The sequence below is a fragment of the Neovison vison genome, chromosome 2, assembly GCF_020171115.1.
Source record: "Neovison vison isolate M4711 chromosome 2, ASM_NN_V1, whole genome shotgun sequence".
Classification (NCBI taxonomy): domain Eukaryota; kingdom Metazoa; phylum Chordata; class Mammalia; order Carnivora; family Mustelidae; genus Neogale; species Neogale vison.
The window spans coordinates 159,417,431-159,444,054 of record NC_058092.1 but is presented as its reverse complement, the minus strand read 5'-3'; the positions used below and the strand labels follow the sequence as shown (position 1 = coordinate 159,444,054).

The following is a 26,624-nucleotide window of genomic DNA, read 5'->3' as shown; positions in this document are numbered from 1 at the left end:
AGAAATTAGAGGGTCTCCGATTAGTCCACTTTGCTCTCTCTGGTTTGCAAAGGGGACTAGCTTATGGTGACTACTGTGCTCAAGGTGTTCTGCCCAGCACGGTCACGGAATTTCCTACCCTACCACATGTGGCTCCTTCTTGACCAAGCACTCACTTGGTTGCTGTGACTCTGTGGCCATTCCCATAGTTCCCAAAGGTTATTTTGGTCAGTGTCTAGTTGTTTTTGGTGTTTCTGTGGAGGGAACAGACCTGGAGTTTTCTTGTGTGTCATCTTGCTGACATCACTCTCCTGAATTTTTAAGTTTTTTAAAGTATCCAGTCTATTTCAAAATGTGCTGGTACATACATGTTCATGTTCTGTTATTTTCGTCTCCCAGTTTCCATATTTTTAAAATGAAAACACAGTGTGAGTGGGTTCCTGTCATTGCTGGAAGAAGAAGTCTTTACCCTGTCAGACTGATATGTGTGATGCCTAAGAGGACCTTTAAACCGACTGGCCGTGTGTGAGTGGAGAGGCTCCTCCTTGCACACAGATGTGCCTCCTGCACTGAGGGCTGGTATCCATCTCTCCAGATGCTGCTGGAAACACCATGTGTCTGGACACTCATAGCATGAAAGGGCACTGCCAAGGCTCCCGGGTACCAGGGATCATCCCACTGGTGCTCAGGCCATGATAGTTACTGTAATAACACACTGGCAACCAAAGCAGCCTTCCCTCCTCAGGGGAGGTTTGTGGGCAGTGTGTAACACTGGCAGAGAGCTGGAACCCCACCTGGGACGCAGCACTCAGACAGGCTCTTCCCATGTCCCTGCTGACCCCCAGCCATGTCCTGTGTATCTCTATCACTGGCTCTGCAAAGCCCCTCTGCCCTTCCCTCCAGCCCATTTTCAGGCACCCACACTTCCCATTTCCTATGAGATGTTTTCTGAGGGCCAGCTGGATGTGACCGTCACCCGGGGGGGAAGCAGTGCCATCTTGGGGACTCACTAAATTACCACTTCTGTGGAGCACATCCTCACAGCCCAGGGACCCCAACAAGTGCAGCAGGGAGGCCACTGGCAAAGAAGGGACAGGTCCACAGGCCCCCTCTCAGGGCCCTCTCCAGGGCACCCCCTCCAGAGGAAGGAAGGACAGTCCTCTCTCTGACCTCAGCCTGTGGAAGGTCAAGGACTCAGGATCCACGTGAGTCTCTCAGGGTGCAGACCCTCCCCCTGGGATCCCTGGGTGAGCTGCATCCACACGAGAAGATGGGGACCCTGTTTCACGTGGCCCCCACCCATGCCCAGCTAGTCACTGGAACTCTGCCAGATGTTAACGTCACAGCAACTAGTTGGAAAAGAAGGGAAACCCAACAACGACAAAAGCCAGTCTGGACACCAGGAGGCAAACCACTTTGCAACTTTTCAAGAACTGGTCTCACTCCATTTCACTCAGTTCTGATCACTAATTAGCTCCATTTCAGATACATTCTTGTAAAGATAGATTCCCAGGCCAGGTTCACAGCAGCCCCATTCCCCTCCCTCAACCATGCCCTGCTGGGTCATCCCACTGGATCAGATGCTGGTCTGCATCCTGAAGCCTCCCTGGTTTCTCCTTGTCTGGGGACTGCATCGCCCTTCTGACTCGGACACTCAGTACCCCTCACAGTGCGATGTCCTTACCTGGTTTGCAGGTTTGTCCCCTGGCCAGCCCGTGTCCTAAACATCCTCCCGTGTCCTGTGGGCAGCCTGCCAGCCCCCTGTGTCCTCCTTCCAGCTCGGTTTCTTCCCTGCAGGTGTGCCCTGCCCATGTCATCCCTGCTCTGGTGGCCTTGGTCTAAACTTTGTGCTGTGGAAACCCCGCATCCACTGCCTCCTCCTCCAGGGAGCACTCCCTGACTTCGGACCAGTGCACCTACTGCATTTCGCTGTGGACACCAGGCTCTGGGGCTCCCAATCTGGTGGTGCTGGTTCCTGGCCTGCAGCCCTGAGAGCCTGGCTCTGGCCCCTTGCACTTGGTGTCTGGTATGTTTTCTCACCCATCAGTCATTGGAATCTTGTAAAGAACGTATTTACTGCATTTTTAGGTATCCTGACATCTTCTGATTCAAGTTTTAAGAAGTTTCTTGGTGTTTTAAGAGACTGTGGCAGAAGTATGACTTTTTCTGTCTCCATCATTTGCAAGGTCCTCCTTCTAGTGTATTTTACGCAATCGGAATTGACTAGTCACAAGCCCTGGCTGATGGTCATGAGAACAGGGTCAGTCATGAGCAGGGAAGCAAGGATTTGGGGCAGAGAGGAAATGAGCTGTTGTGATCCACTGTGCAGGAAACGGGCTCTCTGAGTTCATCAGGCATCTAGGATGCAGGACACCTTCTAGAAGTCTGGTTTAGTGAGTCGCTTAGCTTTCCCGGACCACATGTATTTGTAATGAAGATTCTGTTTTCTGCCAATACCACTGTGTTGTGAGTGGGGGAAGTTAGTCCTTCTTGTGGGGTGTTTAATGTTTAAGGTGTTTTGTGTTTAATGTTTAAGAAACATTCCAGCACTGTTGTGGAAGTCACACACAGGAAAGCTAAGAAATGACCGGACTTGTTACACTCACAGGTGCTAGGGCAGGTGGCACAACCGGCACTCCTTGCTGGTGGCCACATGGCATGTGGGCCAAGGAGGTGACCTTATCCAGCAGGTGCAGACCTGAACCACTGAGAACCCCTGGGCAGCTCCCTGTATTTCAGGTTGGGATGGCCACAAAGACTTGAGGCGATTTCACTGTTACGTTTGGAGTCCCTGGGTTACAGACAGGGGAAGGTGAGATGGGGACCTTGTGACAGGAGCCAGCCTGACCAGCCTGGTGGGCCGAGGAGGGGGCTCACAGCCTCTGCCTGGTGATGTTGAGTCATCAGGGAGAGAGGAAATGCTAGCAATTTACAATCAGTCTTCACCCTGTATTCTCATTTTCAACCTTACTTTCCTTCTCATATAGAGAACCAAGTCTCTGGTGCTGCCCTGGACAGTTCCAAAATATATAAACAGTCTTTCATCACCTGAAACTGACAGAGAGGAGACATTTCAGTTCATGAATGGTGATGTGGGACTGAGATTTGTGCATTCTGCTGAGGCTTAGGGTTCTGTGGTGTCCACAGGGCCCTGGATCCCAGCTCCTGGCCACCTTTCAGACTCTGTGCATCTGTTACTCTCCGAAAGAAAAGGACACTGCATCTTTCTGTTTTTGTTCCTTCTTTTACTTCTTCCTACCTGGCCTGGTTCCACAAATCATTGTCCATGGGATTCCTGTGCTTTCCCCTCAGTCTATAAATCACAAGCACCCTTTCCCTCCTCCATGGTGGGGGCTAGCCAGGGTGTCACTGTCCCTTCAGTTTTGCATGGAAAGAGTGGAAGTCCATGAAGAGTCAAAGATGTAAGCACGGACACTGCAGGACAGTCGAACTCTGCATTAGAGCTACTTAACAGTTACTGTTTTCTTCCCTGGTTTGTCACTGCCTCACTAAGATGACATGTATGTCACATGTGGGCAGAAGGCTCTTACAACCCTAGTTTGTAGCAGTCACCACTCTGTCCTGGGAGTGGGTGGCCCAGAGCTGAGGTGGGGTGCTGCCCTGGCAAGAGGGTGGGGGCAGGGAGCCCAGGGAAGCAGTGCTGAGCATTCTCTCGGCCCTTGATCTTCCCTGTTACTACCCTGGGCCATAGTAGGACTCTGTGGGCAGATCATGTGGTCTCCAGGTCTCTCCCAGTAGGTCCAGCTGAGAAGGCAGGATCCCAGAACACAGACTCCCAGGAGTCCGGTAAACTATTGGCGACACAGAGCAGGGCAAGTAGGCCCAGTGATGGGACAGGCAGAGCCCCCACAGAAGCATCAGAACAGCTCCTCTGGGCTTAAGTGAGCCTTCAAGAAACAGGCATTGAATGGAAAACACCACCCTTGTATCAGGACACCCAAGCACATTTACATCACTTTCAGTGCACAGCGTTCTCAAAAACACAAACTAAAAGTCTTCGAGACATGAGAACGGAATGAGAGAATTATATCTTTTAATATTTACACAATATTTGAAGTGGGTTTGTAGAGTGAAAAAAGGTAGTGAAAGTATTTTCTTTCTAAATCACTGTTTAAGCAGCTATAAACATTTAGAAGTAAAACAACCCAGGACAGAAATCTGATAGAGACTGAACACATTCATGAATCTGTCTGACCCCTAACAAGCTTAGCTTGGGAGGTATGGAGCATTTCCTACATTAGAATCATAATTATAAGTTGTTAAAATGCCCACTTGATCTCAGTACAGAACATTTCTATGACTTCACTTGAATGCTCACTTAAGAACTTTCTCTGAAACGTACGTATTCAGAGCAGAGACAGTTAAACATAAAAGTGAGGTGTTGCAAGACCATAATACTGACTCAGGAATAGTTGGGGTAGAAACCACTGCCACTGGCTCAGCCTTTCTGCATGTTACGTTTGTTTGTTCATTTGTTTTTTTGGGGGGTGGTAAGTTTTGAATGAAGGAAGGATGGTCTTTCAGTGCTCACGGGAAGGAGTACCAGAATTTTCTGCCTTTCTTTTCATGTGAAGCAGGCCTGTGAGGGACTAAGCTGTACCTTTCTCCTCCAGATGTCCCTAGCTTCTTCTGATGTGGAATCTTGGCTCTCTCTGCTGTCCTTTAAACCCTTGGGCATTGGTGAACTCTTGTCATGGGGTCTTTCTTTTAGTCAGAGTTTGTAGGGCTTCTAAGCCCATCTGTCCAAACCCTCCACATGCTGACATGGGTAGTTGTGGCATGAGACAAAGGGTAGTTTGAAGGCATGAGACAGATGAAGGATTGACCTAAGACAGACAGTCACTCAGCACCCTAGTCTCAATGTTTCTTTCTTGGCGTTTCCCCTGAGAATTCCTACTTAGTGTTTCCATGACTCAGCAGTCCTATTTGGTAGGAAAACCAAGGAGTATGTATAGATAAAACCTCCTGTCAGTAAGTGCATTCCTCCCGGCAAGTGCCCTAGTGTGGGGGACATTGTTCCAGAAACCTCCCACCCTCAGTCTCAGGGGCAGGCCTCTCCGTGATGACACTTTGGCCAAGAAACTTTCCAGACATCAACCTGTTTTTCTTTCTTTCCGAAAAAAAACAGCCTGATTAACTTTAACACACAGGGTCATGGCATGGATTTCTTTAGATCCTGCTTATGGAAAAAAATCACATTTAGTGTCCTGGAAACAGTCAGATCTCAACACAGGTGGGCCCTTTTCTTTAGTTCTCTGTGTGCTTCAAGCCCCACATCATTGTTTACCCCGTGATTGCAAAGTCGATGTCGCTTACGTGTATTATCCTTCTCTGTAGCTGATCACTGCAGGTCTCTGCTCATCTGCGTTTAAGCCTCAGGTGGGAGACTTCAATCACTAATTTGCTGTCTTGCTTTCTTAGCATTTACATGAATGAGATAAATCTTTGCTTTTATTCATCTGTAGAAAATACTATGTATTATATTGGCATTTCTGAAATGTTTGTAGGAAAGTTTTCTGATAAAACGTGGGAAGATCCACTCTCTTAGATGAGGGAGAACTTTCTTCTAAAGCTTTGTCTAATGTCTGTGAAATAATCCAGAAGAGAGGTGGCAAGAAGCAACCTTGTTTTACAAAGTAGACAACAGCAAGAAACTTTCCTGCTCTTCATCAGTCACATGGACTGATTCCTTTGAAGGTGGGAGTGGTTAGGGGCGTGGCTAAAGTAGGGGTTAGAGAAGTCGTTGGAGGAGGGGTTAGGGGAAGTGGTTAGAGGAGCAGTTAGGGGGTAGGGGTTAAAGAAGGGAGTTAGGGTTGTGAGCGAGGTGCTCTAAGACAAGGTCCTGATTCAGGGCTTCATGAGGAGGAAACCCTCCACAAGCACAGAACATCACCATCATTACTATATTGTGAATACTTTGGAATGTATTTTCTCCTCTCTTGAGTACTTCAAAAGTTAGTTCAAAAATCTCGGGAGCACCCAGCTGGCTCAGTCAAGTAAGGCACCAACTCTCGCTTTCAACTCAGGTCAGGATCTCAGTTCCTGAGAACTGGTGGTTCCAGGCTCACTGCTCAGTGAGGAATCTGCTTGTCCTTCTCCCTCCCTCCTTTACTCCTCCCCCATGCCCCTTCCCCCCCAATAGATAGAGTCTAGAAAACAAAATTTTCAGTTAATGTAAATTTCATGAAGTTTTGGAAACCGATGGTCTTTCGTTACATAAGTGGCCAAACACCATCGGAAATGGACTGCGAGGATGCGTAGCAAAACTCCTCTGTCACTGAGGGAGGCGTGGTCCGTTGTGTTGTGCACACAAGCTTCCAGGGGAGATTCCCATCATAGGAATCGGTGTGCTGGATGCCTGCCCTCAGGGCGCCCTCCCCACTCCCCTGTTCACACCAGGGCATTCATGGCCCTTGCCATGGTGTTTGTCACAGCCCAACAGCAACAGCTGCCAGATATCTCTCAGTATGGGATGGACTTGGTCACTGGGTGTTTCTGAGAAGGCCTTGCTGTCTACAACATGGATGATCATAAGTAATGGTGTCATGATAATCAGAAACTTAGCCCCTGCCCCTGTGAGTCTCTGGCAGAGATCTCTGTGTAGGGTTGTGCTGAGGGTTCTCTGTGGAGTCTCTGTGTGGGTGTCCGTCAGAGGTCTCTGTTAGAGTTCTCTGTGCACTGTCTCTGTGTGGGTGTCCGTCAGAGGTCTCTGTGTTGGATCTCTGTATGGGTCTCCATCAGAGCGATGTGTGGGGGACCCTGGAGGACAATGTTGGGCTGGGGGCAGACACGTGGGAGGTGCGGGGCTCTCCTAGACTCCACCCTCCTTCTGGACACATCCCTTCCAGCCAGGGATGGGAGAAGCCCCATCTGAGGGCCTCCTGCCCCTCCAGGCTCTAGGGTAACCAAGACCAGGAGCCAGGTCAGTCCCTTGGCCTGAGTCCCCACCAGTCCCCTGGGAGCCATCCTTGGGCCACACGTGTACATAAAGGTCACAGACCACAAGTACGTCTGGGGCCCCCAGTCCTACAAACTTATCAAATTATGCAGAAATTAACTTCTCTGCCTGAAGGCCTTGCTGCCTCTGGGCACCTGGCAGTCTGTGTGGTAGCTCAGGTGGCTTCTGTACAACCCCCACCCTACTCCCTCAACCCCCCCACCCCTGGAATTGGCAGCTGCAGTGAGGCGCAGACCCTGCGGGGACAGCCCCAGGGCCTCTAACTTCTCCCCTCTGGGCCTTTAGGTGGCAGTGAGACACCAAGGGTCTTCAGTCCTCATATCAGGCATGCGCACACTCTGTCACTTGACCTCCTTCCTGGCATCCCACCCTAAGTATAGGGACCCCTGCCCACAGCCACATTCCCTCAATCCCCCAAGAGGGGAAGGGGGTGCTGGTGGGCAGGCTCCTTCCGTGCCCTGGGTCTGGGAATGCGGGTCCCTGGGGATCTCTGTGGCAGGCCACACACACCCTCAACACTGGGTTCGAGTTTGTCCCTTGCAGCTCTGAGTGTGAGAAGAGGGGCTGAGGGAGCTAAGATGGGATTCCCTGAGGTGAGAAGGCTCCTGGGGTGGCCCTCCTCTACTCCCCTGCAGGAGACTGCGGGGGGTGGGGCAGGATTTCTCACCTCTGCTCTCAAGGCCAGCCTTGTGTCTCCCAACTGTGGGCCACACTCTGACCTATGATTCCATCTTCCTAAAGCCTGCACTGGATTTCTGCCTTGGCAAACCCTCCCTAAAGCCACACAAGCTCCAGGTGGAGGGAAAGCAGGAGAGGATGGGCAGAGCGAGGTCCCGGTCTGGGTCTTGGAAACTGAGGGAGAGGGAGGAAGGGAGAGGGGGTGGACCCCGAGATAAACTGTCCTCCAAGGCCCCATTCGTTCTGGAAGCCAGAACAGGTCCTCAGGGAGAGCAGACCCTGATCCTTCCCTCCCACTGCAGCAGGGCACACACAGAGGCCAGCACCACTCATGAGGGAAAAAAAAAAAGTTGGGGGGAAGCTAAGTAACTGTGGTATGAAGAAACCATTAGCCCATAGATGATGTACTAACATGAGAAAAAAAAAAAGTTTTTCTCTGCACCGTTTGCATTTTTTCTTGGAGGAAAGTTGTCCTGCTGGGAAAGGCATGAGAAGCACACACTGGTTGGCCAGGTGAACTGTCTTTTTTAAGGAGGCAGCGCCTGGGGCAGTGGGCCTGCAGGGTGGGGCCTGAAGGGACCGCCCAGCACCAGGGACCTCATTCTGGCAGGGTCTGCTTGGGAACTCTGGCACCCTGATGGGGAAGGGCCACTCGATCCACTCGGTCTTGTTGGTATAGTTGTGGCCCCTGGGGGTGCCCTGTGGACTTGCAGTCTCCCTCATGACTCTCCTCTGCTCTTGGTAGGAAAGAACCCTGTGGTAGCAGACATCGGGGTCTGCCGAAGCCTGGAGATCCTTTTTGCACCAGCCGAGCTCCGAGAACCTGAATCCCTGGTAAGGCAACATTTTCTCCTCAACATCCCTCACGATCACCTAAGCCTCCGCAGAAGCGCTGTCCATGGCTGACCTGCCCATGACTTGTCCCCGGCCCTGGGATGATGAAGCCTTGCCCTTTTGAAGGGAATCTTCCAGTCATCCTTCTCCTGAAGTAGTTTTCTGGAGGCACCTCCTCCCTCAGCAAGATCTCACAGGCCTTGCTTCCCGAGGCCTCTCCTGACTCCTTGCTCTCTCTACTGGACATCTCAATTTCACTGATCTGGAGGAGCTTCATTTCTGACAACTCTTTGGCAGGCTCTCTCGAGGGGGACTTCCTGGAGCTCTCTCTCTCCTCACGAGGGACACATGACGTGTTCAGGCTCTTACATTGGTGCTGCAGTCCCAGGGGTCCTAGCTGCCTGTGGGGGCTCTGGCCACGGGATCTTTGGCCGTGCAGCACCTCGGAAGTAGATGTGTCTTCACTGGACCTGCTCTGGAAGCTAGACAGAGATCCCTGAGAAGCCAAAATGACAGCAGCGAGGAACATGTTGGACTGACACTCTTGGAGACTCTCCATTACACAGTCTTGAAGGAAGACCCCAGTTTCACAGTCTTGAAGGCGCACGGTGGGGGTGGCTTCACGAGGCCAGTTCTCTGACTCCATCAACTTCTGGGGCTCCAATCCCCTGCGCCTTGCCTCAAGGTGTGGCTCTTCGAGGTCTCAGGTGACCAACGTTGTACGTTGCAAGGGACTGTCACTTTTCCCTGCAGACTCTGATCTTCTCTGCTTGCCACGGAGGCCTTAGTTGTTGGCCAGCACACAGGATTCTAAGGTGACTACCACGCAGGCGCCTCCTTGAACTCCCCCACCTCCCCAGGCTCTTATTTGGCACTCAAATTCTGGGGCTCTAAGTTGAGCTCTATCATGGTCATGTCCCGTGACGCCTGACCCCCATTCACCCTCCTTAGCTCCTTTGTGACCATTGCTGGACTTGGACTTGACTCCAAGTTTCTGTTCATAAGAGTTTTAGAGACAGTCTCACTGTGCCAGATTCTGCCCACAAAGCTGTATGTGAAGGTCCGAGAAGGTGGCCTGGGCCCCTGTCCAGCTAGAGGGCCACCCCCAGGTGAGGTCCCTTCCAGAGCCTGCTGGATTTCCTCACATGTAGGCTGGGGAGCACCAAGGGGACCCCCCCCCAGGTGGGGTAAGACTCTTTCATGACCTCTCCTTGATAGGGCTGAGAAGGATTTCCCACGAACTTGGTGCCCAAGCCAGCCTTGGGTATGCAGGTGGCTGAGCGGAAAGGGAAGGACTGGGAGAGGAGGAAGACCTTCTTCAACTTGAAGAGGTTTATAGTCTTGAGAACCTTGAGGGGGAGGCCACAACGGTGCTTCACCCTGAGCCTTTTGATATGTGCTTCTAGCATCCGCTGAGTATATGGACTGAGGATGGAAAAGTCGTGGGAGGGGCTCCCAGCACTTGGAAAGCACTGGCTTTCCAGGTTTCCCATGAGGGCTTGGCTTTCCGGGAAGGTCCGAGGCCTGGTGGGCATCAAGCCTGGAAGGATAAACAACCAAAGGCATCTGACCCTCTCTGAACTGCCCCAACTTCTTGAAATGGGCTCTCAGGTCCTTCTCTAGGCGCTTCTCGTCTGTACTGCTTGTGGAGGGCTTCATGTCTGTGTCTGACTCCCCAAGATTTCTTCCTGGAGCCTTCTATGGAGAGCTCGCTGAGCCCCTGTGTAGATCTTTCCGAATCCTCCCTGCACTGGACCTTGAATCATTGCCCAGTCTTTTTCCTGGCACGGTCCTTCCTGGGTACCTGGACTCAGTCTTGTGTGTGGCCTGGCAGCTTCCATTCGAAGACTCAGACTCGGCCTTGGGACTGTGCCAGTTGTGTGCCTGGGGCACCTTCTGGAACTCTTGGTGAGGCTGTATCTCTAGGGATAGCTGGATCCTGCAGGACGGGCCCCTTCCTTGCTTCATGAGCCTCTTCCAAAGGTGCCAATCCGGTTGCTCCTAGAGCTCAGAGTCGATCAATTCTCCAGGAAGGACAGAGACTGACCCATGGCCCTCGGGGGCCTGGCCACCCTGCGGAAGGTCAGGAGGATCTTGGCTAAAGACTTGCTGAGATCTTTTCATCACAGGGGATACCTTGGCCCTTTCTGGTTGCTTCTCCAGAAAGTGACATTCAAGGTTTTCAAAAGTAGTTGGCGTGTAAGATGGTGTCTTCTGGGCTACAGGGCAAGACACCTCATACCTCCCCATCTCAGGTGGCAGAGACAAGCTTCCAACTGGGACAGAGGGTGTAAGGCCTGCCTGCATCTGGGGCTCAGTTAGAGGTGGGAGCTGGGACTGATCCAGAGGGAGGGGCTTGGGCTGAGTCAGAGGGAGGGGCTGGGGCAGGGGCTGGTCCAGAGGGGGGCTGAGTCAAAGGGAGGGGCTGGGGAATGGGCTGATACAGAGGGAGGGGTTGGGGCTGATATGGAGGAAGGGGCAGGGACTGGGACAATCTCAGGGTCAAGGGTTGGGGCTGGGCCAAAGGGTCCTTTACGTCATGGGTCAGGGAGAGGCATGGAGCCACGTTGCCCTGAATCTAGAGAGGCAAGGCATGAGAGAGCTCACTGAATATGACAGACGGGAACTCCAGTGGGGGATCGGTCACCCTGACAGTGGCCACAAGGGACTCGCTGTGCAGAAAGGGGAGGCCCCAGAAGAGCTGGAGGCATTTCTGCTCTAAATTGTCCCTTGGAATCTTGGGACGTGGGGGCTTCTCAGGACCAAGCAGCTGTTTTGCTTTGCCCCTCATGCTCCAGAAGGATGGGCGGCCCATGGTGTCCTGCCCATCACCTGGGGACTTGAACATTCTCCTGAAAGAGGTCAACTGGTATTTGGACCTTTCTTTCTTGTCCTTCTCCCTCCAAGACCTCAGTTCTTTTCTCTTGCCAATGAATTTCTCCAGAAGCTTCTGGACGTCCGGGTTGATGGAAGAGGGGGATCCTAGTCTCTTCCTGTCTGTGTGTGGGGTCTCCCCAGATCAAGGCTTCTGGTGGGTCATGGGACAGAGGCACTTGACAGGACTCCAAGCATGTTGAGGTGGACAGGTTCCAGGCATTGGCAGCTGCCTGCCACCAGGACAGGGCTGAAATGGGGCAGTGTGAGCGGCCCAGGCCCGAGATGGCTGGGACAGGAGAAGCTGACCTGTCAGCTGACCAAGGTGTGTGTGGAGCCGAGCTCTGTGGGATGGGGCACGGCAGGGGTGCCCTTGAGTCACACTGAGGGAGAGTCAAAGGAGAGTCTGGCCACTCTGGGGCCAAGGAGGCTGTCAGAGGCCGAGGGGAGGCCTCTGAAGGAGAAGGGGGTGGGGAGAGCAAGTGGCTGCTGTGGAAGGCCATCCCGGGGGAGGAAAGGCTCTGCTAGCCAGGAAGTAGTCAGAGAGGAGTGTAAAGCATCGGAAATTGAGGAGGTCATTGGTCCTGCTGGCAGGGTGGAGCCCAGAGGCCGAGGGGACCCGTCAGTGTAGTTAGGGCAGGTGATGGGGCCACAGCGGGATCAGCATCTTGCAGAGGCTCCCTGCATGGCTGACAGGCTCCAGCTGGCACCCCTCAGCGCACCTGCCCAGGGGCTGCTTGACGTAAGAACTGGTGAAAGCCCCCCTGGTCAGAGCGCCTCTCCAGGTAGCTGTGGAAGACAGGAGGCATGAGCTGCCACTGTAGCAGTTGGGTCCGGGAACGGTCCCCACGGCCCTCCACGCCCCACACCCACATCACAATGTTCCTGCTGTCCCTCAGCCCGGGGCTTTGGTCACAGTCTGTCCCCATGGCTACTCCCAGTCCCGGCAAACAGCCCCAGAGGCTGTTCCCTGCAGCCCAGGGGTCACACCATAGACCCAGGAAGGCCCACCCAAGGGAGGAGGGGGCAGATTCTTTACCTTTCCAGAAGGGAGAACAGGTCCTGAACCTCTTCTACATTGCTCAGAAATTCTCTAAACCTGGAAACAGAGGAGACCGGGTCACAGCAGAAGACAGGGTCCAGGGATCTTACGGGTGGCTGGGTACAATGTCCCATTAGGGGAGACCTTTGGGGGATTGGACTCGGGAGCCCCAAACAGCACTGTCCAAGGCCACATGCCTGCATGGTGACTACAGGATTCATGATGGGGATTGCTTTGTCTTTTCCAAAGTGCTTCCACATTCATGACCTTGCTGGGGGAGGAAGGACTACAGCAGCCTCCAGAGGAATCTAAGCAGAGTTGAACAGCTTGTCCACAGTGGCAGCGGGAGGTCCCGCCCCCAGTCTAGGCCCTGGGGTGCCTGGTTAGGGAATACCAGTTTCCAGCCCCTCAGGGCTTTGTTCTGGTGCAGAATCTGGGAAGCCTCCAGGTTCCCTCTCCCTCCTCAGAGCCCCCAACCCCCACGCAGGGCTCTGTTTCCTGAGGGATGGGCTCAGGCCCTGGTGTCCTTGAGACAGTGGGACTGGGCCTTCAGAGCAGGGGGCACAGTGTAACTGGGGCACGCAGTGGTGAGTGGCGGACACTTCACCTTTCACGGTCTGATTTTTCTTGCTTGTGTTGCTCCTTCTTTGTGGCTCCACTTGGTACTGAGATAAGAGAACACGGGGAGGCTGGGACCCCCACCCCAGCAGCAGATGACCCAGTGTTCAGGGGCCTGACTTCCGCTAGAGAGGCAGCTCTTAACCTCCGGTCCTTGGCCACCCGTCACTGTGTTTGGGATGCTGCCCTAGACCCCCTCCACCACACCTGGACTCTGGCCCGAGATCTTCAGAGAGAAATCCTCATGTCCCTCTAACCCTTGCCTGGTCTGGCTTGTCTTGGATGGATGGTGGTCTACACTCTCCTGAGAATACCCATTCTATTCTTTGCCATTTCAGGAGTCTCTCCAGTGACTCGGAAAAGTGGAAAGAATAATAGAAAAGATGATCGAGTTACACTCTGCTGGGTCTGAGCCGAGGGTTTCTTACCTTCCTGCTCTTCCTGTGTTTCTTGTCTCGTGGTGAGGACAGATCAGGCTGGAAATAAGATAATAAGAAAAGAAAGAACCCTAGTCCACACTCAAGGCAAAGATGGCATTAACTGCCCAGAGAGTGGGACTGGGGCTCAGCCAACCATCAGTAAGGATTTCCTGAGGGAAGAGATAATTCTCCATCTCTTCCCTCTAGAAAGCATTAATGTCCAATCGCACTGCTGCCCTCAGGTAACTGAACCCTGAGAGTTAGTGACTGATTGCACTGCTGCCCTCTGGCAACTGAGCCCTGGGTGTGTCCATGCAGACACAAGCCCCCTGCCCACATAACAGAGCTGTGGTCTGGTCACAAAGGGCCCTTGAGGACAGGTAAGGGACACAAGTAGCCGGACCACATCCCCTCTCCACCGCTAGCCCTGTAGCTCTGTCATCCCTCCGCCCTCCCAGGCCTGTGCTACCCGCTCACCATGCTAGAGACAGACCTTTGTCAATTTGCCTTTCATCCTGCGTGAAGCTCAGAGAATACCTGTTCCCCTTGAGATCTCCAGAAAAAAAAAAAAAAAAAAAAAAAAGAAATAAAAACGAAGAAAAATCTGGAGTTGTCCTTGGAATTTTGGTTAATTCCAGGAACTTTTGTCCTCTGTGTGCAGCTCCAGTCTCCCCACATAATATGTTCTTTCCTTGCATCACCCTAGTACAAAAGAAACTCAAACTTCTTTTGTGCTTCTTTAGCCATGTCCATTTTGAAAACATCTTAAGATGTTTTATTTCAATTAATCTTCACTAACTTCAGGTAGAGGGACTTATAAAATTAATGATTATTCAAAATTTACAAAGCCGAGGAAGTAGGTAAGGACTTCCAGATGAGTTCACATTCTTCCCAGGCTTGCAGTGAACTGCTATGCAACAGCCCTAGTTTCTCAACATTCACGGTGTTGTCTAGAAAGTAGCTTCAGTTCTGAGAATGTCTTGGGTATGGAGTGTTTTGCTGACACCAGGGAAAGCTACCTGTGTGATAATGTCATGCCTCTGCCCATGGGTTCTGACTGTGGTAGGGCTGTGAGTTAGAGCCATCGCTTTTGAAAATGCTTCACCAGGACCTGGGCCAGGCTGAAGAGAACAGGCCTTTTGAAAGACTGATTCTGCTGCTAGACCTAGAGAAAACCTGCCATTTTGTAGTAATAAAAAATGGGGACCAACCCAGTCCTGTCGAGTGGAAGGATGTATGTGCTCTGCAGTATCATGCTCAAGTTACAGTGAACTATCGTGAAACGTCGTAAGTGTACATTACTTAGACATGCTACTGAGGAAGAGATAAAAGCGACTTGCAGAAAAATTGTGCAGGATGGTTGCATTTGTTCTAGTTTCAAAACTATACAAAATAAAATATGATTTAGCGATGCTTTTACTTTGGTAAAAATATAAAGTAAACACAGAGAATAGCGAACAGGACTGATAGACCAGGGGAGGGATGTACAGACAACTCCAAAGATGTGGATGATACCGCATTTCTTAGAATGGTTGGGATGTGTACGGGTTTCTTTTCCTTATTCCTTACATCTTCTATATAATTCATAAATGTCAGCTTGTAGATTTTAAACACTAAGATACACTATAATGTAAACAACCCCTTTGGAAATTAAATCAGACATAGCAAAAATGAAATGGCCAACAGGAAGGGAGGAGAAAAACTGATTGTAAGATGTTTTGTCCCCTGCAGGGGTCTTTGTTGTCAAGACCTTAAAGATCCCAGAGTGACTTTCAGTTTTGAAACCTCCCCACTGCCCTGTTTATGACAAGCTGAATCCAACTAAGATCACTTTCTGATGGTTCCCAAACCTAAAAGAATAAAATGCAGGCTTTTGATTCTTAGTGGATGGTACTTGCTTCCTCCTGGCTGGAGATTTTTAGCAGTAAATGAAGGTATTGGGCTGTGGCTGTTAGCAGGCTGCGTTCTGACTGTGCCAGGCAGCAGGGCCTGGGTCTGGCTGGCCCACCACCAGGGCTCATGGAACAAGGTGACCATGACTCGACAGAAAACAGATCAGACCAGGCCTCACACTTGGGGATGGATTTTATTAAATCAAAGAAAAGGAGGTGAAAATGTATTTGAATTTAACCCAGGGATTTTCAGGTTAACAAGCTCTGAGCTTGCCAAGTGATGGAGAAAAAGGAGCTTTTCATATCCCTTTGGCTATTCGAGGTCTTTTCTGGTTCCATATGAATTTTAAAATTATTTGTTCCATTTCTTTGAAAAAGATGGATGGTACTTTGATAGGAATTGCATAAAATGTGTAGATTGGTTTAGGTAGCATAGACATTTTCACAATATTTATTCTTCCAATCCAGGAGCATGGAACATTTTTCCATTTCTTTGTGTCTTCCTCAATTTCTTTCATGAGTACTTTATAGTTTTCTGAGTATAGATTCTTAGCCTCTTTGGCTAGGTTTATTCCTAGGTATCTTATGGTTTGGGGTGCAATTGTAAATGGGATTGACTCCTTAATTTCTCTTTCTTCTGTCTTGTTGTTGGTGTAGAGAAATGCAACTGATTTCTGTGCATTGATCTTATATCCTGACACTTTACTGAATTCCTGTGCAAGTTCTAGCAGTTTTGGAGTGGAGTCGTTTGGGTTTTCCACATAGAGTATCATATCATCTGCAAAGAGTGATAATTTGACTTCTTCTTTGCCGATTTGGATGCCTTTAATTTCCTTTTGTTGTCTGATTGCTGAGGCTAGGACTTCTAGTACTATGTTGAATAGCAGTGGTGATAATGGACATCCCTGCCGTGTTCCTGACCTTAGCGGAAAAGCTTTCAGTTTTTCTCCATTGTGAATGATATTTGCGGTGGGTTTTTCATAGATGGCTTTGATGATATTGAGGTATGTGCCCTCTATCCCTACACTTTGAAGGGTTTTGATCAGGAAGGGATGCTGTACTTTGTCAAATGCTTTTTCAGCATCTATTGAGAGTATCATATGGTTCTTGTTCTTTCTTTTATTGATGTGTTGTATCACTTTGACTGATTTGTGGATGTTGAACCAACCTTGCAGCCCTGGGATAAATCCCACTTGGTCGTGGTGAATAATCCTTTTAATGTACTGTTGAATCCTATTGGCTAGTATTTTGGTGAGAATTTTTGCATCTGTGTTCATCAAGGATATTGGTCTATAGCTCTCTTTTTTGATGGGATCCTTGTCTGGTTTTGGGATCAAGGTGATGCTGGCCTCATAAAATGAGTTTGGAAGTTTTCCTTCCATTTCTATTTTTCAGAACAGTTTCAGGAGAATAGGAATTAGTTCTTCTTTAAATGTTTGGTAGAATTCCCCCAGGAAGCCGTCTGGCCCTGGGCTTTTGTTTGTTTGGAGATTTTTAATGACTGTTTCAATCTCCTTACTGGTTATGGGTCTGTTCAGGCTTTCTATTTCTTCCTGGTTCAATTTTGGTAGTTTATATGTTTCTAGGAATGCATCCATTTCTTCCAGATTGTCAAATTTGTTGGCGTAGAGTTGCTCATAGTATGTTCTTATAATAGTTTGTATTTCTTTGATGTTAGTTGTGATCTCTCCTCTTTCATTCATGATTTTATTTATTTGGGTCCTTTCTCTTTTCTTTTTGATAAGTCTGGCCAGGGGTTTATCAGTTTTATTAATTCTTTCAAAGAACCAGCTCCTAGTTTCGTTGACTTGTTCTGTTGTTTATTTGATTTCTATTTCATTGATTTCTGCTCTGATCTTTATGATTTCTCTTCTCCTGCTGGGCTTAGGGTTTCTTTCTTGTTCTTTCTCCAGCTCCTTTAGGTGTAGGGTTAGGTTGTGTACCTGAGACCTTTCTTGTTTCTTGAGAAAAGCTTGTACCGCTATATATTTTCCTCTCAGGACTGCCTTTGTTATGTCCCACAGATTTTGAACTGTTGTATTTTCATTATCATTTGTTTCCATGATTTTTTTCAATTCTTCTTTAATTTCCCAGTTGACCCATTCATTCTTTAGAAGGATGCTGTTTAGTCTCCATGTATTTGGGTTCTTTCCAAACTTCCTCTTGTGGTTGAGTTCTAGCTTCAGAGCATTGTGGTCTGAAAATATGCAGGGAATGATCCCAATCTTTTGATACCGGTTGAGTCCTGATTTAGGACCGAGGATGTGATCTATTCTGGAGAATGTTCCATGTGCACTAGAGAAGAATGTGTATTCTGTGGCTTTCGGATGAAATGTTCTGAATATATCTGTGATGTCCATCTCATCCAGTGTATCATTTAAGGCCTTTATTTCCCTGTTGATCTTTTGCTTGGATGATCTGTCCATTTCAGTGAGGGGAGTGTTAAAGTCCCCTACTATTATTGTATTATTGTTGATGTGTTTCTTTGATTTTGTTATTAATTGGTTTATATAGTTGGCTGCTCCCACGTTGGGGGCATAGATATTTAAAATTGTTAGATCTTTTTGTTGGACAGACCCTTTGAGTATGATATAGTGTCCTTCCTCATCTCTTGTTATAGTCTTTGGCTTAAAATCTAATTGATCTGATATAAGGATTGCCACTCCTGCTTTCTTCTGACGTCCATTAGCATGGTAAATTCTTTTCCACCCCCTCACTTTAAATCTGGAGGTGTCTTCGGGCTTAAAATCAGTTTCTTGGAGGCAACATATAGATGGGTTTTGTTTTTTTATCCATTCTGATACCCTGAGTCTTTTGATTGGGGCATTTAGCCCATTAACATTCAGGGTAACTATTGAGAGATATGAATTTAGTTCCATTGCATTGCCTGTAAGGTGACTGTTACTGTACATTGTCTCTGTTCCTTTCTGATCTACCACTTGTAGGCTCTCTCTTTGCTTAGAGGACCCCTTTCAGTATTTCCTGTAGAGCTGGTTTGGTGTTTGTAAATTCTTTCAGTTTTTGTTTGTCCTGGAAGCTTTTCATCTCTCCTTCTATTTTCAATGATAGCCTAGCTGGATATAGTATTCTAGGCTGCATGTTTTTCTCGTTTAGTGCTCTGAAAATATCATGCCAGCTCTTTCTGGCCTGCCAGGTCTCTGTGGATAAGTCAGCTGCCAATCTAATACTTTTACCATTGTATGTTACAGACTTCTTTTCCCGGGCTGCTTTCAGGATTTTCTCTTTGTCACTAAGGCTTGTAAATTTTATTATTAGGTGACGTGGTATGGGCCTATTCTTACTGATTTTGAGGGGCGTTCTCTGAACCTCCTGAATTTTGATGCTCGTTCCCTTTGCCATATTGGGGAAATTCTCCCCAATATGTCTCTCCAGTATACCTTCTGCTCCCCTCTCTCTTTCTTCTTCTTCTGGAATCCCAATTATTCTAATGTTGTTTCGTCTTATGGTGTCACTTATCTCTCGAATTCTCCCCTCATGGTCCAGTAGCTGTTTGTTCCCTCTTTTGCTCAGCTTCTTTATTCTCTGTCATTTGGTCTTCTATATCGCTAAATCTTTCTTCTGCCTCATTTATCCTAGCAGTGAGAGCCTCCATTTTTGATTGAACCTCATTAATAGCTTTTTTGATTTCAACTTGGTTAGATTTTAGTTCTTTTATTTCTCCAGAAAGGGCTTTTATATCTCTGGAGAGGTTTTCTCTAATATCTTCCATGCCTTTTTCAAGCCCCGCTAGGACCTGGATAATTGTAATTTTGAACTCTAGATCTGACATATTACCAATGTCTGTATTGATTAGGTACCTAGCCTTCGGTACTGCCTCTTGTTCTTTTTTTTTGTTGTGAATTTTTCCGCCTTGTCATTTTGTCCAGCTAAGAGTATATGAAGGAGCAAGTAAAATACTAAAAGGGTGGCAACAATCCCAGGAAAATATGCTTTAACCAAATCAGAAGAGAACCGAAATCGTGAGGGGGGATTTCTCCCCCCTCACAATTGGGTGAGGGATCTCCCCTGATTGGGATCTCCTCTGATTGGGCTCTCCCAATCTCTTCTGATTGGGATCTCTTCTGATTTGGGGATAAAAAGAGGTTGAAAAAGAAAGAAAGAAAAAAAGAAAAAAAAAGAATTAAAAAAAAGAGATTGAATTAAAAATTCAATCAAGAATTAAAAACAGAATAAAAAAAGAGATTGAAGAGATTGGGATCTCTTCTGATTTGGGGATAAAAAGAGGTTCAAAAATAAAGAAAAAAAAGAATTAAAAAAAAGAAAACGAATAAAGTATAAAAAAGAATATATATATATATATATTAGATAAACTAGCTAAAAAACGTTAAAAAATAAAAGGGTAAAAGTTAAAAAAATTTTAGCAGAAGAGAAAAAAAATGAAAAAGAAAAAAAATTAATTTAACTGCAAGACTAAAAAATCACAGGGAGAAAGCCATGAGTTCCGTGATTTGTTTTCTCCTCCTCTGGAATTCTGCTGCTCTCCTTGGTATTGAAACTGCACTCCTTGGTAGTTGAACTTGGTCTTGCCTGGATTTCTTGTTGATCTTCTGGGGGAGGGGCCTGTTGTAGTGAGTCTCAAGTGTCTTTGCCCCAGGCGAAATTGCACTGTCCTTACCAGGGGCCGGCTGAGTGATCTGCTCGGCTTTGCTTTCAGGAGCTTTTGTTCCCTGAGCGCTTTCCATAGAGTTCCAGAGGACGGGAATACAAATGGCGGCCTCCTGGTCTCTGGCCCGGAGGAGCCGAGAGCCCGGGGCCCCGCTCCCCAGTGCGCCCTCACCGAACAGCTCCTAGTAACTTGCGTCTGCCTAACCTCTTGCCGTGCTCCGAGCTCACTGAGCCTGCGGCTGGTACAAGGCAACACCGAGCTGTGAGCTTACTGTCGGTTCTGTCTCTGTAGCCGGCTTTCCCTTTCCAATATCCGCAAGCTCTGCAACACTCAGACACCCCCGATCCTTCTATGACCCTGAGAGACCTGAGGCCACGCCGACCCCGCATGGGCTTTGCCCCCGTTTAGCCTCTGGAGCGATGTCCCTCAGTAGAACAGACTTTTAAAAGTCCTGATATTGTGCTCCGTTGCTCTGCCGCTTGCCGGGAGCCGGCCCCTCCCCCCGGGGTCTATCTTCCTGTCGCTTTGCATTTACTTCTCCGCCAGTCCTACCTTTAGGAAAGTGGTTGTTTTTCTGTTTCTAGAATTGCTGTTCTTCTTCTCTTCTATCTGCCAATGGATTTGCCTGTGTTTGCAATCTTTAGATAAGCTCTCTAGCTGATCTCCTGCTAGCTGAAGTAGTCTCAGCCTGCTACTTCTCCGCCATTTTGACTCCTCCCCTAATTTCTTATTTTTTTTTTTTAAAGATTTTATTTATTTATTTGAGAGAGAGAGACAGTGAGAGAGAGCATGAGCGAGGAGAAGGTCAGAGAGCGAAGCAGACTCCCCATGGAGCTGGGAGCCTGATGTGGGACTCGATCCCGGGACTCCAGGATCATGCCCTGAGCCGAAGGCAGTCGTCCAACCAACTGAGCCACCCAGGCAATGTGAAATTTGATTGAAGAAGTTTTCACTGTAATTTAGAAACAAAAATCAGAAACAAAACTTTTACACTGGTAAGAAAACTTGCTTTGAGAGGGCTCATAACATTAATAGGGTTTAACAAAAGGAATGGTTAAGTCTCAGTTTTATGTATGTGCTGACATAATGAATTGTATTGGGAGTCTTGATACAAGAACTTCCACATTTAGGTCAATACAAATGTACTATGCCACTGTCTCTGTATGAGCCATCCTTTCATTCCCACTAACTTCTTCCTGGTGTTCCTTGCAAGAGATAAATCCTTATAAATGGCACACAGCTCTAGACCCTTACTTAACCACACTTGCTCTTCAGATAATGCTTGAGAAATAGCCAAAACAACATATTAATGGTACATTATAATCTCTAGTTGAGTTTTTGAAATCACAAAAAACATCTGGCTTTTTGAAGTCAAGATACTTCACCTGATTTTCTGCTCACTTATTCTATCATTTATTAAGTGAAGAGTATTAAAGTCCCCTACTGTGGTATTTATGTGTTTTTTTTCCATATTGATTAGCTTTCACCTCATATATTTGAAGCTTTTTTCTAGGAGCATGTACATTTAGGATTGTTATATATTCTTGGAGAATGGATGACTTTGTTTTTATGAGAATGCTCAGTATATATCCACATATAATATAGGTATAACCTACTTTATCCACTCATTTGTTGGGAAAACTTGGGTTGTTTCCATATCCTGGCTGTTGTGAACAAGGCTCCCATGAACAGAACAGTATCTCTGTAGTATACTAGCTTTTCTAAAGAGTATTTTTATTTTCTTCAAATAGACACCCCACAGTGCAATTCCTGGATCATATGGCCATTTATTTTTCAGTTTTTGAGGAACCCCCACACCACATCTCATAGTGTCTGCACCAGTTTACATTCCCACCAACAGTGCAGCAGGTTTTCCTTTCTCCACATCCTCACCAGCATGTTATTTCTTGTATTTTTGATACTAGTCATTCTGAGAGGTGAGGAGACACCTCATTATAGTTTTGGTTTTTCTTCCCTGATGAGTGATATTGAGCATCTTTTCAAGCGTCTCTTGGCCTCCTGTATTTCTTAGGAAAGATATCTATTTAGGTCCTCTGCTCATTTTAAATCAGATTTTGGGGGTGCCTGGGTGGCTTAGTGGGTTAAGCCACTGCCTTCGGCTCAGGTCATGATCTCAGGATCCTAGGATCGAGTCCGCGTCGGGCTCTCTGCTCAGCAGGGAGCCTGCTTCCTCCTCTCTCTCTGCCTGCCTCTCTGCCTACTTGTGATCTCTCTCTGTCAAATAAATAAATAAAATCTTTAAAAAAAATAAATCAGGTTTTGGTTGTTGTTGTTCTTATTGAGTTGTATGAGTGTTTAAAAAATTTATTTTTTATACTAATTCCTTATCAGATAGATGATTTGCAGCTATCTTCTTCCATATCATGAGGCTGTTTTTCTTTTTGTTAATGTTTTCCTTTGCTGTACAGTAACATTTCAGTTTAATGTGGTCACTTTTGTTTATTTTGCCTTTGCCTTTGGAGTCAGCTCCAAAAAAAACTACACGAAGAGGATACTACTGTTTATGTTTTATTCTAAGAGTTTTATGGTTTTAGGCTTTACATTCAAGTTTTTTTTTAAATACATTTTGAGTTGATTTTTGTATATGGTGTAAGATAGTTATCAGGTTTCTTTCCTTTGTATGTAGCTGTCCAGTTTTACAAACATTTAATAAAGGGACTATTCTTTCCCCATTGTATGTCCTTGCCTCCTTTGTCATAAATCGATCATTTACGTGTGGGTTTATTTCTGGGGTATCTGTTCTGTTCTGTTCATATCTGGGTCTGTTTTTATGCCCGTACAACACTATTGTGATTATTATAGCTTTGTTGTATAATTTGAAATCATGGAGTGGGATACCTGCAGCTTTGTCCCTCTTTTTTCAATATTGCTTTGGTTACTTGGAGTGTTTCATGGCTCTATACAAATTATTTAATCTAGTTCTGTTAAAAAAAAAAAACAGCATTGTAATTTTGACAGGAATTGCCTTGCATCTGCATATTTTTTTGGGTAGTATGGGCATTTTTACCATATTAATTCTCTCAACTCATGAGAATGAAATATCTTGCCATTTATATGTGTCATCTCTAGTTTCATTCATCAGTGTCTTACAGTTTTCAGTATGCATGTCTTTAACCTCCTTAATTAAATTCATTCCTAGGTATTTTACTCTTTTTGATATACTTATAAATCCCTGGTCCTGGATGGTTGGTTTTTGGAAAATATTGATTACCAATTCAATCTCCTTGCCAGTAATCAAACTGTTCAGAGTTTCTATTTCTTATGATTCAGACTGTATGTTTCTAGGAATGTATCCATTTCTTCTAGGCTGTCCAGTTTCTTGGCTTCTCTGTTCTTAGTAGTCTCTTATTATCTTTTGTATTTTTCTTGACATTAGTTATGACTTGCCTGTTATTTGTATTTTATCTATTTGAACCCTCTCTTTTTCTTGGCTAGTCTACCTAAAGGTTTGTCAATTTTCTTTATCTTTCCAAAGAACCAACTCTAAGTTTTATTGATTTTTTTGTGTTGCCTTTATAGTCTGTATTTTATTTGTTTCTATTTTGATCTTTATTATTTCCCCTCTTCTAACTTTGAGCCTTGTTTGTTCTTTTTTTTTTTTTTTTACTCTAGTTCCTTTAGCTGTAAAATTAAATTGCTTGAGATTTTTCTTGATTTTTGAGGTAGGCTTGGGTTGTTACAAAATCCCCTTTTATAACTGCCTTTCTTGCACCTCATAGATTTTGATATGTCTCATTTCGATTTTTCCTAAAGTTTTTTAAAGATTTTATTTATTTATTTATTTGAGAAATAGAATGTGTGTGAATGCACAAGTGGGGAAGGGGCAGAGGGAGAGTGAGAAGGAGGGAGCCTGATGTCGGACTCGAACTCAGGACCCCAAGATCATGACTTGAGCCAGAGGCAGGTGCTTAACTGACTAAGCCACCAGGTGCCCCTGATAGGTCTCATGTCTATTTTCATTTGTCTCTAGGTATTTCTTCATTTCTCTTTTGACTTCTCTAATTGCCAATTGGTTGCCCAATAGCACGTTTAATTTCCACATATTAATAATTTTTCCAGTTTTCTTCTTGTAATTGAGTTCTAATTTCATACTGCTGTGGTTGGAAATGATGCTTGATATGATTTCAGTCTTCTTCAATATACTGAGACTTGTTTTGTGGCCTAGCATGTGATACATCTTGGAGAATGTCCCATATGCACCTAAGAAGAGTATGTGTTCTGCTACTTTCAGATGGAAAGTCCTGTGCATGTCTTTTAAGTCCATGTGGTCTAACGTGTTGTTTAAGACTGATATTTCCCTATGTATTTCCTAATTGGATGATCCATCCATTGATGTAAGGGGGGGGTTCAAGTTGCCTACTTGTATTGTAGTATATTATATTTTCTTGTGTCAATTTCTCCCTTCAGGTCTGTTAATATTTGCTGTCTGTCTTGTAGTGCTCTCATATTTTGTGCATAAGTATTTATAAATGTTGCATCTTCTTGCTGGATTGACCACTTTATCATTATGTAATGCCCCTCTTTGTCTATTGTTACAGCCTTTATTTTAAAGTCTATTTTGTCTGAGTCTAATTACAACAGCTTCTCTTGGTTTTCACTTACATGAAATGTCTTTTCATGGGTGCATGTGCCTTCATTTTGAAGTGGGTCTCTTGTAGGCAGCACATAGATGAGGCATCTGACCTTGGCATGGCTGCAGCACAGGGAGATAGGGTGCTTTCCTGGATGGCTCTCGTGTAGCTGCCATATAGGGCAGAGCTGGGGTTCTCCTAGCTGGCTGCAGTGTGCTGTGTTATGTGTGTGGCAGGGTGTGCCCAGTGGCACTAGTAGGTCAGAGTGCCAATATGGTACTTGCCAACTCCAGCATTAATAGGTAGAGTGGGACTACAACAGTGGCGTCCACCAGCACTTTCGTTCCTGGAAAGTCACAACAGGCCTCTGTCTTGCTGGAAGCCACTTTAAGATTAGTAGTTTCCACATATGGTCTAGGTTTTTTCAAAATGCTGCTTTTATGCTCAGTCCCAGGCTGAGTGAATCTCTGTGTGAGTCCTTTAAGAATGGATGGTCTAGGGCTCGCGCCTCGGGGCGGCTCGGGGTGGCGGGGCCTCCGCTCGGCTCGCGGCCCGGGGCGGCGCGGCCTCCGCTCGGCTCGCGGCTCCGGGCGGCGCGGCCTCCGCTCGGCACGCGGCTCGGGGCGGCGGGGCCTCCGCTCAGCTCGCTGGCTCGGGGCGGCGGGGCCTCCGCCCGGCTCGCAGCTGGGGGCGGCGGGGCCTCCGCCCGGCTCGCGGCTGGGGGCGGCGGGGCCTCCGCCCGGCTCGCGGCTCGGGGCGGCGGGGCCTCCGCTCGGCACGCGGCTGGGGCGGCGGGGCCTCCGCTCGGCACGCGGCTCGGGGCGGCGGGGCCTCCGCTCGGCACGCGGCTGGGGCGGCGGGGCCTCCGCTCGACTCGCGGCTCGAGGCGGCGGGGCCTCCGCTCGGCTCGCGGCGGCTCGGGATGGCGGGGCCTCCGCTCGGCTCGGGGCGGCGGGGCCTCCGCTCGGCTCGGGGCGGCGGGGCCTCCGCTCGGCTCGGGGCGGCTCGGGGCGGCGGGGCCTCCGCTCAGCTCGCTGGCTCGGGGCGGCGGGGCCTCCGCTCAGCTCGTGGCTGGGGGCGGCGGGGCCTCCACTCGGCGGCGCAGCCTCCACTCGGCACGCGGCTCGGGGCGGTGCGGCCTCCGCTCGGCACGCGGCTCGGGGCGGCGGGGCCTCCGCTCGGCACGCGGCTGGGGCGGCGGGGCCTCCGCTCGGCTCGCGGCTCGAGGCGGCGGGGCCTCCGCTCGGCTCGGGGCAGCTCAGGGCGGCGGGGCCTCCGCTCAGCCCGGGCGGCTCGGGGTGGCGGGGCCTCCGCTCGGCTCGCGCCTCGGGGCGGTGGGGCCTCCACTCGGCTCGCCGCGGAGCGGCCTCCGCTCGGCACGAGGCTTGGGGCGGCGGGGCCTCCGCTCTGCTCGCGGCTCGGGGCGGCGGGGCCTCCGCTCGGCTCGGGGCGGCTCGGGACGGCGGGGCCTCCGCTCGGCACGCGGCTCGGGTCGGCTGGGGGCGGCGGGGCCTCCGCTCGGCTCGCGGCTCGGGGCGGCGGGGCCTCCGCTCGGCACGCGGCTGGGGCGGCGGGGCCTCCGCTCGGCACGCAGCTGGGGCGGCGGGGCCTCCGCTCGGCTCGCGGCTGGGGGCGGCGGGGCCTCCACTCGGCGGCGCGGCCTCCACTCGGCACGCGGCACGGGGCAGCGCGGCCTCCGCTCGGCACGCGGCTCGGGGCGGCGGGGCCTCCGCTCGGCACGCGGCTCGGGGCGGCGGGGCCTCCGCTCGGCACGCGGCTCGGGGCGGCGGGGCCTCCGCTCGGCTCGCGGCTCGGGGCGGCGGGGCCTCCGCTCGGCTCGCGGCTCGCGGCTCAGGGCGGCGGGGCCTCCGCTCGGCACGCGGCTCGGGGCGGCGGGGCCTCCGCTCGGCTCGCGGCTCGGGGCGGCGGGGCCTCCGCTCGGCTCGGGGCGGCTCGGGGCGGCGGGGCCTCCGCTCAGCCTGGGCGGCTCGGGGTGGCGGGGCCTCCGCTCGGCTCGCGCCTCGGGGCGGTGGGGCCTCCACTCGGCTTGCCGCGGCGCGGCCTCCGCTCGGCACGCGGCTTGGGGCGGC

At 49.1% G+C, this 26,624-nt stretch overlaps 1 protein-coding gene across 5 annotated transcripts in view; it reads left to right on the top strand.

Moving 5' to 3' along the window:
• The window catches only part of LOC122900622 (protocadherin-15-like), a 213,162-nt gene that overhangs the window by 131,157 nt on the left and 55,381 nt on the right, over positions 1–26,624 (top strand). For 3 of the 5 annotated variants that reach the window (XR_006383277.1, XR_006383275.1, XR_006383276.1), the window contains exon 6: positions 8,382–8,470. Coding sequence is in view for 1 of the 5 variants with exons in the window: in XM_044239391.1 (XP_044095326.1) it covers positions 8,382–8,399 (18 nt within the window). In the remaining 4 variants the exon portion in view is untranslated. Of the gene's footprint in view, positions 1–8,381; positions 10,865–26,624 lie in introns of those variants that run through there. The other 2 variants (XR_006383274.1, XM_044239391.1) reach the window with 2 other exon arrangements.